This window comes from Stomoxys calcitrans, chromosome 1 (assembly GCF_963082655.1).
Source record: "Stomoxys calcitrans chromosome 1, idStoCalc2.1, whole genome shotgun sequence".
NCBI lineage: Eukaryota > Metazoa > Arthropoda > Insecta > Diptera > Muscidae > Stomoxys > Stomoxys calcitrans.
Window position 1 is genome coordinate 211299579 of NC_081552.1, and position 17842 is coordinate 211317420.

Below are 17842 nucleotides of genomic sequence, written 5' to 3' on the forward strand. Positions count from 1 at the left end.
GACAAAATGGATTGTTTCAACTCCCAAAACGCCTTATACCACCGAGCAGATAAAGAAAATGAAGAAAGCTGGTAACCACATCTTGGAGATAGTCAGTAACTTTATCTAAAGGGTGATTTTTTTGAGGTTAGGATTTTCATGCATTAGTATTTGACAGATCACGTGGGATTTCAGACATGGTGTCAAAGAGAAAGATGCTCAGTATGCTTTGACATTTCATCATGAATAGACTTACTAACGAGCAACGCTTGCAAATCATTGAATTTTATTACCAAAATCAGTGTTCGGTTCGAAATGTGTTCATTCACCGTTCAGCGATGAGGCTCATTTCTGGTTGAATGGCTACGTAAATAAGCAAAATTGCCGCATTTGGAGTGAAGAGCAACCAGAAGCCGTTCAAGAACTGCCCATGCATCCCGAAAAATGCACTGTTTGGTGTGGTTTGTACGCTGGTGGAATCATTGGACCGTATTTTTTCAAAGATGCTGTTGGACGCAACGTTACGGTGAATGAACACATTTCGAACCGAACACTGATTTTGGTAATAAAATTCAATGATTTGCAAGCGTTGCTCGTTAGTAAGTCTATTCATGATGAAATGTCAAAGCATACTGAGCATCTTTCTCTTTGACACCATGTCTGAAATCCCACGTGATCTGTCAAATACTAATGCATGAAAATCCTAACCTCAAAAAAATCACCCTTTACCTCGGCACCGCCGTAACTGAAACAAAGGACACCAGTTTTGAGGTAAAGCGAAGAAGAATACTAGCAAACAGATGCTACTTTGGGCAAAGGCAGCAGTTTAGAAACAAGGCCACCTCTCGACAGACGAAGATTACACTATACAAGACTCTGATACTATCCGTGTTGTTATATGGTTCTGAGGCATGAGTACTTGTAAAAGCAGATGAGGCAGTGCTTGGAGTATTTGAGAGAAAGATTCTTTGTAAAATATTGGGTTGCCCAAAAAGTAATTGCGGATTTTTCATATAGTCGGCGTTGACAAATTTCACATTCACAGCTTGTGACTCTGTAATTGCATTCTTTCTTCTGTCAGTTATCAGCTGACAGTTTGCGTTAATGGAGAATATGGGCGACGTATGAACCACGAGCTGTATGAGCTGTATGACGACGATAGCATAGCCAACGGCTGCGTTGGCTAGGTCATGTTGTCAGAATGGATGAAGAAGCTGCAGCAAAGAAGTCTTTTGAAGACAAACACGGTGGTACACGCAAACCGGGAAGATCAAATGGTGGGAGACACCTCGAAACTTGGTGTGAGAGATTTTAGAATGAGCGCAGAAGATCTAGGCGCTTGGAACGGCTAGCGGAACAAATGTTCTGCCATAGCCAATTAAAATAAAGTAAAAGATGCTCACGCCGGGATTTGAACCCAGGCGTTCGGCGTTATACGCCGATATGCTAAGCAGCAGAAAAAAAATGTTTGCAATCTTTAAAAAAAAAACTATGCACTTTCGCACCGACCAAGCTTAGCACGTTTTTACTTGTCTTGAAATTAATTTTGGATAACATTGCTGCCTCTCTGCTTTAATATAGAAATTATGTATAGCTTTTTTGCTACATGCGAGTAAGTTAATCTCGCTGAAAGAAATTTGTTATAATTGTCGATAAAAAAAAAAGAGTCTACCCATTCGCTGCATGCTTGTTGGCGACATAAAGGGTGATTTTTTTGAGGTTAGGATTTTCATGCATTAGTATTTGACAGATCACGTGGAATTTCAGACATGGTGTCAAAGAGAAAGATGCTCAGTATGCTTTGACATTTCATCATGAATAGACTTACTAACGAGCAACGCTTGCAAATCATTGAATTTTATTACCAAAATCAGTGTTCGGTTCGAAATGTGTTCATTCACCGTAACGTTGCGTCCAACAGCATCTTTGAAAAAATACGGTCCAATGATTCCACCAGCGTACAAACCACACCAAACAGTGCATTTTTCGGGATGCATGGGCAGTTCTTGAACGGCTTCTGGTTGCTCTTCACTCCAAATGCGGCAATTTTGCTTATTTACGTAGCCATTCAACCAGAAATGAGCCTCATCGCTGAACGGTGAATGAACACATTTCGAACCGAACACTGATTTTGGTAATAAAATTCAATGATTTGCAAGCGTTGCTCGTTAGTAAGTCTATTCATGATGAAATGTCAAAGCATACTGAGCATCTTTCTCTTTGACACCATGTCTGAAATCCCACGTGATCTGTCAAATACTAATGCATGAAAATCCTAACCTCAAAAAAATCACCCTTTATTTACTTTATACAATTATTCGTTAGCGATAAAGTGAAACTGGTTTGATTTCTATTCAATACCAGGCTCTTAAGTTAGACACATAGACACAGAGTGGTGGAAGACAATCGGGGCGGCGATAAAGAGCGAGGAGAGGAACTTCACCGCTTACACCATGTAGGATTGGTGTAGCATACTTATAATCTGGTTTTTGAATAATTTGTGTCTCTAAGTTTTTTTTTATGTCTTCAAAATTTTTAATGCAACTTTGTGGTATGTTTTTTTTTTTAAATCTATTTTAATGTATGTATGTTTATACATGTGTTACATACATATGTTTATAGTTTAATAGTGTAGTGTAGTGTATACAATATTATGACTATACCTTAATGTGAAGCCAAGTGATTTCTAATTTCTTTTCTTCTGTATTTTTCTGTCTACTTCCAGGAATATGATATACAAGATCATCGACCGTTTCTATCACTCAATCAAAGTGGCCTAAATAAACCTGATCAAATAAAATTTGCCCGTTATCTTGGACAAGGTTTACCAACATTTACATTGTTTTGCATTTATAGTAATTTTAAAAATTTATTTTGCACAAAACGTACCGAAATGTAAGTATAAACCCCCATGCCAAACACAACAACAACAACAACAACAGCAACCATATGACAATCATTGTACCTAATTATTTCTTTATTTTGGTTTTTGTTTTTATTTTCTTTTGATTAGAGATAAGACGTAAATTGTAGTTAAACGTTGTGAAAGCCACTTTGGAAAATCGCTTTTTACAGTTTGTTGCTAATTGTTATTTATTTTCAGTTGTAGTGTTTTCTGAAAATGGGGACCATCGTCTGTTAGCGGTAAAAGCTTAAATGCTTAACTTTTCAGCGCATTTGACCTTTTGGGCAGAAATGGGAAAATTGAATGTGGATACATATTCTATTGAAAATATTTAGCCAGTACGAATCTGGTTTTCTGAAAGCCACTTCAGCGCAGAGGGTAGCATTAGAGGGTGGAACTATCGATATTTTATTTTTTGTCTGAATATCGATACCGAATATCGATATGCGATCCGACTTTAAATGTGTTCTATAAGATATTGGGTTGCCCAAAAAGTAATTGCGGATTTTTCATATAGTCGGCGTTGACAAATTTTTTCACAGCTTGTGACTCTGTAATTGCATTCTTTCTTCTGTCAGTTATCAGCTGTTACTTTTAGCTTGCTCTAGAAAAAAAGTGTAAAAAAAGTATATTTGATTAAAGTTCATTCAAAGTTTTATTAAAAATGCATTTACTTTCTTTTAAAAAATCCGCAATTACTTTTTGGGCAACCCAATATATTGCGCCTATAGAGGGCGCAATTTTCATTCGATTCGACATTTTGTACATTGATTTCTCTTATGGCTTCCAATTGACTTTATTAAATTTGGTTTTGTTCGGTCGGTGCATTGATCTTCAATTCTATATAAATCGATCCCTTCATTTTTTTTTTCGTTTGATATCAATCAATCAATACTATCGATATTTATTGGGTTGCCTACAAAGTAATTGCAAATTTTTTAAAAGAAAGTAAAGTAAATAAATTTTTAATAAAACTTAGAATGAACTTTAATCAAATATATAATTGCCATTTAGTTCGATGACCTTTTGCCATCTTCCTGGCCAATTTAGTATTCCACGCTCCTAGAACTTCTGCTAAAAACTGAACCAAGTGAGATTTTATAGCCTCATCATTGCCGAAAGTTTCACCATTTAAGGAGTTCTGCAAAGATCGTAATAAATGGTAGTCTGATGGTGCAAGGTCAGGGCTATATGGTGGATGCATCAAAAGTTCCCAGCCAAGCTCACTCAGTTTTTGGCGAGTGACCAAAGATGTGTGCGGTCCAGCGTTGTCCTGGTGGAATATGACACCTTTACGATTGACAAATTCTGGTCGCTTCTCCTTGATGGCTGTATTCAATTTGTCCAATTGTTGACAGTAAACATCCGAATTAATCGTTTGGTTCCTTGGAAGCAGCTCAAAATATACCACACCCTTCCAATCCGACCAAACAGACAGCATAACCTTCTTTTGGCGGATATCAGCCTTTGAAGTGGTTTGAGCTGGTTCACCATGCTTGGACCATGATCGTTTTCGACTAACGTTGTTGTAAACAATCTATTTTTCATCTCCAGTTATGATTCGTTTTAAAAACGGATCGAATTCATTGCGTTTAAGGTGCATATCACAAGCGTTGATTCGGTTTGTTAAATGAATTTCTTTCAATACATGTGGTACCCATATTAAAATTGACGCCAAACAAACAAATGTAAACAAAATTTCGCGCACTTTTTTTCTAAAGCAGGCTAAAAGTAACAGCTGATAACTGACAGACAAAAGAAGACAATTACAGAGTCACAAGCCGTTGGAAAAATTTGTCAACGCCGACTATATTACTACTATATTACCGACAATTACTTTTTGGGCAACCCAATATTATTAAAAATATCGAAATTATCGATAGTTTGCACGTTCTAGTAAGCATATCTGATATGACGCTGGACGCATGGCTTCGAATTAGAACTGTCAAAATATCGATGGCACTATCGATATTTATTTTTTTTTTCTTTGAATATCGATTGATATTTTTCTTATCGATATATTCGGCAAAGTTCAATTTCTTGCAAAATTTAACAAAAATATGCCATCCGACTCTGAATGTATCCTATGAGAAACATTGCTCCTACAGAGGGCGCAATTTTCATTCGATTGGGCTAACATGACTTCCAATTGACTTTATTAAATTCGGTCTGTGCATTGATCTTGCTTCTATATAAATCGATCTCCTCAGCTTTACTTCTCATTTCCGTTTGAAATATAGGCACCCTTAATATCGAAAAATTCGAATGTTGTGATTGTGGTTTGTAGGCTCTAGTTAGCATGGGTTCTAAGTAGATCTGGCAAAATATCGATGTCACTATTGATATTTAAAATTTTTTTTCTGAATATCGATTGATATTTTTTCCTATCGATATATGCGAAATATGCGATCCGAAACTGAATGTATACTATAAGATACATTGCGCCTATAGAGGGTGCAATTTTCATCATATTGTACCATGATTTCTATCATGACTTCCAATTGACTTTATTAGTGCTTTATTTTATAGCACTATTAATATTTAAATTTTTTTTTCTGAATATCGATTGATATTTTTTCCTATCGATACTTTCGGCAATGTCAAACTTTTTGCAAGATTGTAAAAAAATATGCGATCCGAAACTGAATGTATACTATAAGATACATGGCGCCTATAGAGGGTGCAATTTTCATCCTATTGTACCATGATTTCTATCATGACTTCTAATTGACTTTATTAAATTTGGTTTTATTCGTTCTGTGCATTGATTGGTTTCTATATAAATCGATCGCCTGATTGTTACTTTTCATTTTCGTTTGAAATATAGGTGATGGGAAATTAACGATAGTATCGATACTATCGATATTTATTATTAGAAAATTCAAAAAAATATCGAATGTTGCGATTATCGATAGTTTGCCAGCTCTAGTAAGCATGTCCGCCTGCGACGCTAGACGCATGGGTTCGAGTTGGAGATGGTGAAATATCGATGTCACGTCAAAACTATCGATATTTTATGTTTTGTCTGAATATCGATTGATATTTTTTCCTATCGATACATTCGCAAAGTTCAATTTCTTTCAAAATTCGACACTGACTGTATCCTATAAGGTACATGGCGCCTATAGAGGGCGCAATTATCATCCTATTGTACCATAATTTCTCTCATGACTTCCAATTGACTTTAATATATTTGGTTTTATTCGGTCTGTGCATTGATATGGATTCTACATAAATCGATCTCTTGATCGTTTGAAATACAGGTGATGGGAAATTAACGATAGTATCAATACTATCGATATTTATTATTAGAAATATCGAAAATATCGATAGTTTGTAAGATCTAGTAAGGGTAATTTTTATACCCTCCACCATAGGATGGGGGTATACTAATTTCGTCATTCTGTTTATTACTCCTCGAAATATTCGTCGAAGACCCCATAAAGGATATATATTCTTGATCGTCATGACATTTTAAGTCGATCTAGCCATGTCCGCCCGTCTGTCCATCTGGCTGTCGAAAGCACGCTAACTTTCGAAGGAGTAAAGCTAACCGCTTGAAGTTTTGCACAAATACTTCTTATTAGTGTAGGTCAGTTGGCATTGTAAATGGGCTATATCGATCCATGTTTTGATATAGCTGCCATATAAACCGATCCTGGATCTTGACTTCTTGAGCAACTAGAGGGCACAATTCTTATCCGATTTGGCTGAAATTTTGCACGAGATGTTTTATTATGACCTCCAACAACTTTGCTGAGTATGGTTGACATCGGTCCATAGCCTGATATAGTTGTCATATAAACCTATCTGGGGTCTTGACTTTTTGCGCGTCTAGAGAGCGCAATTTCTATTCGATTTGGCTGAAATTTTGCACAACGTGTCTCGATTTGACTTGCAACAACTGTGCTAAGTTTGCTTTAAATCGGTCCATAACCTGATATAGCTGCCATATAAACCGATCTTGGACCTTGACTTCTTGAGCAACTAGAGGGAATAATTCTTATCCGATTTGGCTGAAATTGTGCATGAGGTGTTTTGTTATTACTTCTAACAACTGTGCTGAGTATGGTTGAAATCGGTCCATAACCTTATATAGCTGCCATATAAACCTATCTGGGGTCTTGACTTCTTGCGCGTCTAGAGGGCGCAATTCCTATCCGATTTGGCTGCAATTTTGCACAACGTGTTTCGATATGGCTTCCAACAACTGTGCTAAGTATGCTTTAAATCGGTCCATAACCTGATATAGCTGCCATATAAACCGATCTTGAAACTTGACTTCTTGAGCCACTAGAGGGCGCAATTCTTATCCGATTTGGCTAAAATTTTGCATGAGATGTTTTGTTATTACTCTAACAACTGTGTCAAATATGGATCAAATCGAACCATAACCTGATATAGCTGTCATATAAACCGATGTGCGATCTTGATTTCTTGAGCCTCCAGAGGGCGTAATTATTATCCTATTTGGCTGAAATTTTGTACAACGGCTTCTCCCATGACCTTCAATATACATGTCAAATATGGTGTGAATCGGTCTATAGTCTGATACAGCTCCCATATAAACCGATCTCCCTATTTCAATTCTTGCACTCCTAAAGGACTCAATTCTTATTCGAATTGGCTGAAGTTTTACCAAATGACTTCTACTATGGTCTCCAACATTCATTTCGATTATGATCCGAATCGGACCATAACTTGATATAGCTCCAATAGCATAGCAATTATTTTCTTTTATCCTTTGTTGGCCTAAAAAGAGATACCGAGAAAAGAACTCGACAAATGCTATCTATGGTGGAGGGTATATAAGAATCGGCCCGGTCGAACTAAGCACGCATTTACTTCTTACCTCTCATTTTCGTTTAAAATATAGGTGATGGGAAATTAACGATAGTATCGATTCTTACTTTAATTAGCTATGACAGAACGTTTGTTTGAGTAGCCAAACGTAGAATAGTGCTCCAAGCGCCTCGATCTTCTGCGCTCATTCTAAAATCTCTGACACCAAGTTTCGAGGTGTCTCCCACCACTTGATTTTTCTATCGGGCTTTTGGTCTTCCTGGTTTGCGTGTGCCACCATGTTTGTCTTCAAAAGACTTCTTTGCTGTAGCTTCTTCATCCATTCTGACAACATTATCTAGCCAACGCAGCCGTTGTATTTTGATGCGTGTTACTATGCTAATAACCTATATTCTCCATTAACGCAAACTGCTCCATATATTTTACGAAGAGTCTTTCTCTCAAATACTCAAAATACTCCAAACACTGCCTGCCTCATCTGCTTTCACAAGTACCTATGCCTCAGAACCATATAACAACACGGGTAGTATCAGTGTCTTGTATCGTGTAAACTTCGTCTGTCGAGAGGTGGCTTTGTTTCTAAACTGCTTCCTTTGTCCAAAGTAGCATCTGTTTGCCAGTTTTATTCTTCGCTTTATCTCAAAATTGTTGTCATTCGTTTCGGTTACGGCGGTACCGAGGTAGACAAAGTTCCTGACTATCTCAAAGGTGTTTTGAGAGTTGAAACCATACATTTTGTCTTATCTCTGACTTACTGACAGACCCATTTTCACTGACTCCTTTTCGATTCTTTCAAAGGCTGCAGTTACTACTTCCGGTGACCGACCTATGATGTCGATTTCGTCGGCATAGGCGAGTAGCATGTGCTCTCTTGTGGAAAATGTGCCATATCTATTCACATCTGCATCTCGTATAATCTTTTCCAGCAGGATATTAAAGAGATCGCACGATAGACTGTCTCCTTGTCTGAAACCTTGTTTGATATTAAATGGTTCCGAGAGATTCTTTCCTATTCTTACTGAGGAACGCGTATCAGCAAGTGCAGAGTCTTTTTAATTTTGCAGGGATACCAAACTCAGACATGGCTTGAAATACCTTTGAACGTAAAGGGGTATTGAAAGCGGCTTTGTAGTCAGCAAAAGGAGGGAAGTTGTTTTAATGGCTTCGAACGCTAGAGAACTGCAACGGCTCTAGGTGTTCCTCCAAAGTTTCAGGTTCGAATCCCGGCCGGGCTCTGCCGAATTTTTGTATTCATTTTTTTTTTTGGTCTGTTAGGGCGAAAATCTTTGATATATTTCTCTTTCGAAGGGGGAAAAAGAAAAAAAATTGGGATCACAACCCACCAAACACTGTGGGACGCGTTTCGTCCTTGGTACATACATTCGTCTTACTTATAGCGAATATACCGCGAGTACGATACTTACCAAGTTCGTCACCTTTCACACTAATTGTTCTTTTCCACCGCATGTGTTTTCGTTGTATTAATGGCTTTGAACGCTACACAAATGTAACGGCTCTCGCTATTGCTCCGAGGCTCCAGGTCGGGCTCTGTCGAATTTTTTATTTAAAATTTTTTTTTGCCTTTTAGGGCAAAGATCTTTCAGGTATTTCTGTTTCGAAGATTTTTATACCCTAAACCACCACTGTGGTACAGGGTATTATAGATTTGTGCATTTGTTTGCAACGCTAAGATGGAGAAGAGCTTGACCCATTGATAAGTATACGGATCGGTTTAGAATAACTTCCTGATTCGATTTAGCTATGTCCGCCTATCTGTCTGTCCATGTTTTCTTGTAATCAAGGTACAGGTCGCATTTATTGTCACAAAATTTTGTATAGGTCTCTTTTTTGGTCCAAGGACGAACGCTATTGATTTTGAAAAAATCGGTCCAGATTTAGATATAGCTCCCATATATATCTTTTATCCGATGTGCCCTTTTAAAGCTGTAGAAGCCACAATTTTGGTCCGATCCTTACAAAATTTGGCACAAAGTATTTTTTTTTGACGTACCAAAAAGTGTGGAAAATTTCATTGAAATCGGTCCAGATTTACATACAGCTCCCATATCCCATATATCTTTCATCCGATATGCCCTTTTAAAGCTGTAGAAACCACAATTCCGGTCCGATCTTTACCAAATTTGGCACAATGTGCTTTTTGTGACGTCCCAATATGTGTGCAAAATTTCATTGAAATCGGTCCAGATTTAGATATAGCTCCCATATCTATTTTTCATCCGATATCCCCCTCGTAAAGCTGTAGGAGCCACAACTTTGGTCTGATCTTTATCAAATTTAGCTGAAATGTTTCGTGTGACGTCTTAATTAATTACTTAAGTGCAAAATTTCATCTAAATCGATTCAGATTTTGATATAGCTCCCATTTATAACTTTCATCCGATTTGACCAATATGGGCTGTAGAAGCCACAATTTTGGTCCGATCTTTACCAAGTTAGGCACAAAGTGCTTTTTGTGTCGTCCCAATATGTGTGCAAAATTTCGCCAGAATCGGATAAGATTTATATATAGCTCCCATATATATCTTGCATCCGATATTTTACAATGGAAAAGGATAGTCAAAGATCACAGCACACCAAACACTGCGGGTAGCTTTTTCGTCCTTAGTGTGTGGACTAATTCAACCAACCGTTTTTATACCCACCACCATAGGATAGGGGGTATATTCATTTAGTCATTCCGTTTGCAGCACATCGAAATATCCATTTTCGATCCTACAAAGTATATATACTTCGGATCGTCGTAAAATTCTAAGAAGATTTAGCGACGTCCGTATGTCTGTCCGTCCATCTGTTGTTATCACTCTACAGCCTTCAAAAATTGAGATACTGAGCTGAAATTTGGCACAGATACGTATTTTTGCTGCACGCAGGTTAAGTTCTTGAAGGGGCCAGCTCGGACCATATTTGGATATAGCTGCAGTATAGACCGATCTGCCTGTTGAGGGTCTAAGGCCCATGAAAGCTTTATTTTTTATCCGTTCTAAGCCACCCGACCACGCGCTTTATATGGTTGAGATCGGACTATATTTAGATATAGCTGACATATAGACCGATCTGCCGATAACGGGTCTGAAGCCAATAAAAATTGCATTTATTATACGATTTCGCTGAAATTTAAAACAGTAAGTTGTTTTAGGGTTTCCAACATTCGATTTAAATATGGTTCAGATCGGGCTATATTTAGATATAAGTGTCATATAGACCGATCTGTCGATAATGGGTCTGAAGCCCATAAAAGCTTTATTTATTACTGGATTTCGCTGAAATTTAACACAGTGGGTTATTTGAAGCCTCCCGACATTTTACCTAAGTATGAATAACGTCGGACTATATTTAGATATAGCTGCCATATAGACCGATCTCTCGATAAAGGGTCTGAAGCCCATAAAAGCTTTATTTGTTATCCGATTTCGCTGAAAATTGAAACAGCGAGTGGTTTTAGGCCTTCCAATATCGGACCTTAATTTGGTTCAGATCGTACTATATATAGATATAGCTGTCATATAGACCGATCTCCCAATAAAGGGTCTGAAGCCCATAAAAGGTTTATTTTTTAACCGATTTCGCTGAAATTTGGAACAGTGGGTTATTTTAAGCCTCCCGACATCTTACCTAAATATGGTTCAGATCCGACTATATTTAGATATAGCTGTCATATAGACCGATCTTCCGATGAAGAGCCTGAAGCCCATACAAGCTTTATTTATTACCCGATTTCGCTGAAATTTTACACAGTGGGTTATTTTAAGCTTCCCGACATCTTACCTTAATTTGGATTACATCGGACTATATTTAGATATAGCTGCCATATAGATAAATCTCGATAAAGGGTCTGAAGCACATAACAGCGTTATTTTTTATCCGATTTCGCTGAAATTTGAAACAGTGAGTTGTTTTGAGCCTCCCGATATTCGACCCAAATATGTTTTAGATTGAACTATATTTAGATATAGCTGCCATATAGACCGATCTCCCGATAAAGGTTTTGAAACTTATAAAAACTTTATTTTTTATCCGATTTCGCTGAAATTTGGAACAGTGGCTTGTTTTAGACCTCCCAACATAGGACCCAAATATGGTTCAGATCGGACCATATTTGGATATAGCTCTCATATAGAGTTTCCATTAAGTAATACATGTTTCATCTCTTCTTTTATTTCAGTTACATAAAGGATGGCTATAATTTGCCTTATATTTTAGAGAAAACAAAGAGCTTCCTTGCAAACACCGCAGCTGGTAAGTAATATTGAGAATACGAAAATTTTTTTTTCAACGAAACAGAAGCTAGACTTATACATTTCAAAGAACATAATGCAAAAAAACTTTAATTTTTAAATAAAACATGATATGTTGGGAAAGTGCACTCAATTTTTGGGAGATAATTGTTTAAGATGTCAGTTATCAGGTTGATTTTTTTTTGTCAATTTCCGGATTATCTAAGTGTGAAGCTAAATATAAAACCAAATCTTCAAAAAAAAATCCATGTCCTTGTTTTTCTGTCGTGATTTTATGATTTTACCTTGATTTATTTTTTTTGTTTTCTCAAATAATTGGCATAAATTATGTTTTAGGTAATAATAACAGTAATGCCCCTACCACGACCACCAACACCACCACCACCACCACCACTACTACCAATACATCATCCTCTACTACCACGTCCACCTCGACAACAGTAGCGGTTAGTTCCAGTAGTACTAATGACTCGGCGGTTAGTACCAATAGTAACGCTGCCACCACCACCTCCACCACTACCAATGCTCCCATCACAAGCACATCCGAGTCCTCGAACAACAGCACATCCTCATCCAATAGCAATGCCAAGGCGATATCCGATACTGTGGCCGCCTCAGCAGCAGCTAACGGAGCCTTGTTGGAGCCCTCAGCGGTTGGCAATGTTTCAATTGTAACCAACGGCAACACGACTGCTGGACAACATGCTAATGGAAATCTAAATGGCAGTGCTGCAGCGATTACTAATGAAGTACTGCAAACGCCCACCAAGCCAAGGCCGCAGGCTAATATGATGCCATCCACACCGCTGACATCCCAAGTGCAACATCAGGCAGCTGTAGGACAAACGGTTGGTACTCCCCTGCCGCCAGGACATCCTGCGCAACAGCAACATTTTGTCAATCCGCAGCATCATGGTGCAGCAACTTCAAGACCTCAAACACCCACCACCCCCCATTTGCAGCAGCACAACAACTCCTCGCTGGTACAGCAGCAGCAACAACAGCTGCAACTTCACACGCCAACAACTCATTTACATCATGTAGTGCAACGGCCTGCTGCTGCCTCAATGCCCATGAGCCCCATGGTAGTGGTGAGCACGGCCAATGTTATGCCTACAACAATAATGGGTTCACCTTTACCGCCTAATGGTCAACTACAGCATCCGCAGCAGCAGCAGTCGCATGTGGGCCAGGCCCAAGTAACAGCTAATCATGTACATGCCCAGCATCATCCCCAACTTCATCACCATCCCATACAGCACACTTATCATCCACAACATCCGCCACAACATCACATGCAGCCACAACCAAATCATTTGCCTCATCCTCATCCATCACAAATGCCCCCCATACTACCGCATCATCACCTACAGCATCATGCTGCCGCCCCCCATAGCCATAATGGTGGTGGTGCTGCTGGCACCCCTTATACGCACCACCAGCAGCCGCCGCCTCAACAGCACCCCCAACAAATCCAGAAGCCTTCTCAAATGCATGTCCAGCAACAACAACCACATCCTATGCATCATATTGCTGCTCCAAATCCTCCCCATTAAAATTGAATACAAACACACCACCCCTCCCTGCAATCCCAAACCCAACACTACAACAAACCCCTTGTGCGTAATTTTTGCTTAGATTCCAAAAATTCAAATGTAACGGCTTTTTAAAAATAATTTTTTCCGCTTTTGGGTTTGGGGTTTCGGTTGTTTTGGGGACTACAACTTCCCTCTATATATTTTGTTGTTGTTGTTTTGCTTTAAATTTGTTGCTTCTTATTTTAAGGCAGAGGATCAAAAACAAAACAAAAAAGTGAAGTTTAAATGCTATTTGATTTAAGTATTTGTTAGGCTATTATTTAGTATTACCACCATTGTATCGTAAATTACCAGCACTATCATTAAAAACCCCTTACATATCCCTCACTCTCTCTCTCTCCCTCTCCCCCAACCTACTACATGTGTATTTAGTTGTATTTAAAATTTATATATTTTTTTTAAACATTTATTTTATTTTATGTTTACTAATTTTGTATACTCGCATTTTCTTATGTTTTTTTTTTTAGATTTGTTTAGAGAATAATTATTGTAATTTTTGATAAAATTGACTCGACGATGGATGATGTGGGGGGTATGGGCGACTATACGCTGCCCCCGTCGTCAACATTGTGTCATCAGGCAGGCAGAACGACTAATACATAGAAAAAAAAAATAAAATTTGATATCCATCACGAAATTATAGATCCAATCTTTTTATTATAATTTATCAGTCAGCTTGGATTGAGGTCATTTTTTCCGATATTTTGAGACATTATCGAAGCTCATCCTCTGGACATAATAATGCGAATGGTCAATTCAATTGGACAATTCACAATAGCAAGCCCTGAGAATAGGGATCAATGAACTCTCGAAATAACGACAGAAATAAAAGTAAAGTTTTTTGTGTGCCGATATTTCAAATCTCATCTTCAGGGCATGATATTGTGAATTGAAAGCGGTCAATTCATTTTCAATTCACAATATACAGCCCTGAGAATGAGAAGCGATGATCTTTCGAAATATCTGGACAAATAAAAAACCATATATGTATGATAACGTCTGAATTTCGGTTTTTGATTAAGCTGAAATTTTAGAGTTCTTAATAATAAGAAACCATCCTTAAAAGAATTTTGTCAATATGGCTGGTCACATAAACCGATCTCCCAATTTAACTTCTTGAGCGTCAATTTTTTCCGATATGGCTGAAATTTTGTACAACGACTTCTCCTATGACCTTCAACATACGTGCTAATAATGGTCTAAAGTAAGCCCTGAGAGTAAGGATCAATGATCTCTCGAAATAACAACACAAATAAAAAAAAATAGTTTTTTTGTGTGCCCATATTTCAAATCTCATCTTCAGGGCATAATATTGTGAATTGAAAGTGGACAATCAATTTTCAATTCACAATATAAAGGCCTGAGAATGAGAATCGATGATCTTTCGAAATATATGGACATATAAAAACCTTAGATGTATGGTGCCATCGGAATTTAGGTTTTTGATTGAGCTATATAACCGATCTCCCGATCCCATATAAACCGATCTCCCGATTTTACTTCTTGAAATTTTGCACCATGACAAGTATGGTAACCTGATATAGCTCTAATGGCATAGCTATTCTTATCCTTTGCGGTCCACGGTGAAGGAGGTTAGGTTAGATTGGAAAGAGGGTGCAGATAGACTTACACCTAAGCCAATAATTGGCTTGTTGTGCGCTCTAAAAACTCAAAAGTAACCTCGAAAAGAAAAATCTTTGTTAGAAATTCCTTAATTGTTTTCCATACCACTCTCCTACGTTGGTTCATGTCCGGTATTGTGTCCCCACCTAAGTGCTGGTATCTGTTAGACGCGAAAGCCGGGCAATGACAAAGGAAATCATCTACCCCACATGCCCTACACATTCTATCACTTGCCGCATCGATTTTACATAAGTGAACTCGTAGTCCTATGTGTCCCGTTATAATACCAATAGCTATACTGACCTCGTTCTTATTTCCTTTTAGTAATAGCCTCGTCTTCTGACGATATGGATCCCCCCATAGGAATTTCGCCGTCCTACCGACCGTTACGCTGTTCCACAGCTTTGCATGCGCGTTCATCGGCCACGCCCTTAACTAGGACTGCGTCGACCCGAAAGGCTTAACGGGTAAACCAAGTTTATTGACGGCAGTCCTCTGGCTTTAACCGCCAAATCGTCTGCCCTTCAATTTCCCCTTAGTCCGTTATGGCCCGGCACCCAAACGATGCGGATTTTGCCATCCTCAGAGAAGGCGTTAATCTCCTTCTTACACTGCAAGACTGTTCGTGACCTTATCCTCCTGATTGTTATTGCCCTTGTGGGCATTTTACTGTTGTTCACACTCGACGTCGTGGCGTTAGCACCATACCACTTCACGCATTCCGTGATCGCTCGAATCTCTGCCTGTAGGACCGTTGTATGGTCGGCCAGTCTAAAACAGATCTCAGTCCCTGGGTTCTAGACCGATTTAGACCGTACTTGGCTCAGTCGTTGGAAGTCATAACAAAAAATTTCAGCCAAATCGGTCAAAAATTGCCGCTTGTAAGGGCTCAAGAAGTCAAATCGGGATATCGGTTTTTATGGGAGCTATATCAGGATATATACACATTTGGACCGTACTCCCAAAGTTGTTGGAAGTCATTACAGAACACTAAGTGCAAAATTTCAGCAAAAACGGACAAAAATTGGGACTTTCAGGGGCTCGAGAAGTCAAATCGGAAGATCGGTTTATAAGGGAGCTATATCTAAATCTGAACCGATATTGCCCATTTGCAATCCCCAACGACCTACATCAATATTAAGTATCAGTGCATAATTTCAAGTGGCTAGCTTTACGCGTTCGACCGCTATCGTGATTTCAACAGACGGACGGACGGACATGGCTAGACCGACTCGGGACAACATAAGCGTGAGTTTCTTATTGTGTGTCCAAAATTTTTAATTGAAACAAATTTCTTTACTTGGTAAAATGGGTTAAGGGGCCGGAAGCATAAATTTCTCATCGTGTGCTCATATTTTTCAATCGAAAAAATTACATTACTTGGTTTTTCCCAGTGTAGTTGTAGTAATACGAGGGTTGCCTTTTACATTTCGGGATTAGAGAACCTAAAAACAAATATTAATCGAAGATATTTTATAGTTTTTATACCCTCCACCATAGGCATACTAATTTCGTTATTCCGTTTGTAACACCTCGAAATATGCGTCTAAGATCGTTGTGTCATTTAATGTCGATCTAGTCATGTCCGTCCGTCCGTCTGTCGAAAGCACGCTAAATTTCGAAGGAGTAAAGCTAGCAAGCTAGCCTGCAATTTTGCACAAATACTTCTTATTAGTGTAGGTCGGTTGGGATTGTAAATGGGTCAAATCAGTCCATGTTTTGATATAGCTGCCATATAAACCGATTTTGGGTCTTGACTTCTTGAGCACCTAAAGGCCGCAATTCGTTTTGGCTGAGATTTTGCACGTCGTGTTTTGGTATCACTTCTAACAACTGAGCTAAGTATAGTTGAAATCGGTCCATAACCTGATATAGCTACCTTATATACCGATCTTGGATCTTGACTTCTTGAGCCAATAGAGGGTTCAATTCTTATCTGATTTGGCAGAAATTTAGCATGAAGTTGTTTGTTATGTCTTCCAACAACTGTGGCAAATATGGATCATATCGGTTTATAACCTGATATCGCTGCCATATAAACAGATCTGGGATCTTGACTTCTTTAACCACTAGACGACGCAATTCTTATCCGATTTGGCTGAAATTTAGCATGAAGTTGTTTGTTATGTTTTCCAATAACTGTACCAAGTACGGTTCAAATCGGTCAATAACCTGATATGGCTGCCATATAAACCGATCTGGGATCTTGACTTCTTGATCCTCTAGAGGATGCAATTCTTATCCGATTTGGCTAAAATTTTGTAAAACGATTTCTCCCATGACCTTCAACATACGTGTCCAATATGGTCTTAATCGATCTATAGCCTGATACAGCTCCCATATAAACCGATCTCCCGAATATGCTTCTTGAGCCCCTACAAGACGCAATTCTTATCCGAATACACTGAAATATTACCAAATGACTTCTACTATGGTCTTCAACATGCAATTTACTTATAGTCCGAATTCGGTGCCATGTCAGGACTGTACGGCGGATGGATCATCAAATCGATGTTTTGAGTGCTCAAAAATGCAGTTGTTTCGTATTTTCAGAGCATTTATTTCCACCAATCGACACGAGCTTTCTTTTGAGCGATCGACAAATTGTGTGGGATCCAACGCGAACAATTTTTTTTTGACGGTCAAATGTTCATGCAAAATTGAATGTATGCTGGTCC

General features: G+C 38.5%; 1 protein-coding gene across 4 annotated transcripts in view; it reads left to right on the plus strand.

Annotated features, from left to right (window-relative positions):
• The window catches only part of LOC106086343 (serine-rich adhesin for platelets), a 148904-nt gene that overhangs the window by 110946 nt on the left and 20116 nt on the right, over positions 1 to 17842 (plus strand). For 2 of the 4 annotated variants that reach the window (XM_013250983.2, XM_013250991.2), the window contains exons 4-6: positions 2705 to 2874; positions 11871 to 11944; positions 12280 to 14183. In XM_013250983.2, the coding sequence (XP_013106437.2) occupies positions 2705 to 2874; positions 11871 to 11944; positions 12280 to 13499 (1464 nt within the window). In that variant the 3' untranslated portion in view covers positions 13500 to 14183. Of the gene's footprint in view, positions 1 to 2704; positions 2875 to 11870; positions 11945 to 12279; positions 14184 to 17842 lie in introns of those variants that run through there. The other 2 variants (XM_013251006.2, XM_059360846.1) reach the window with 1 other exon arrangement.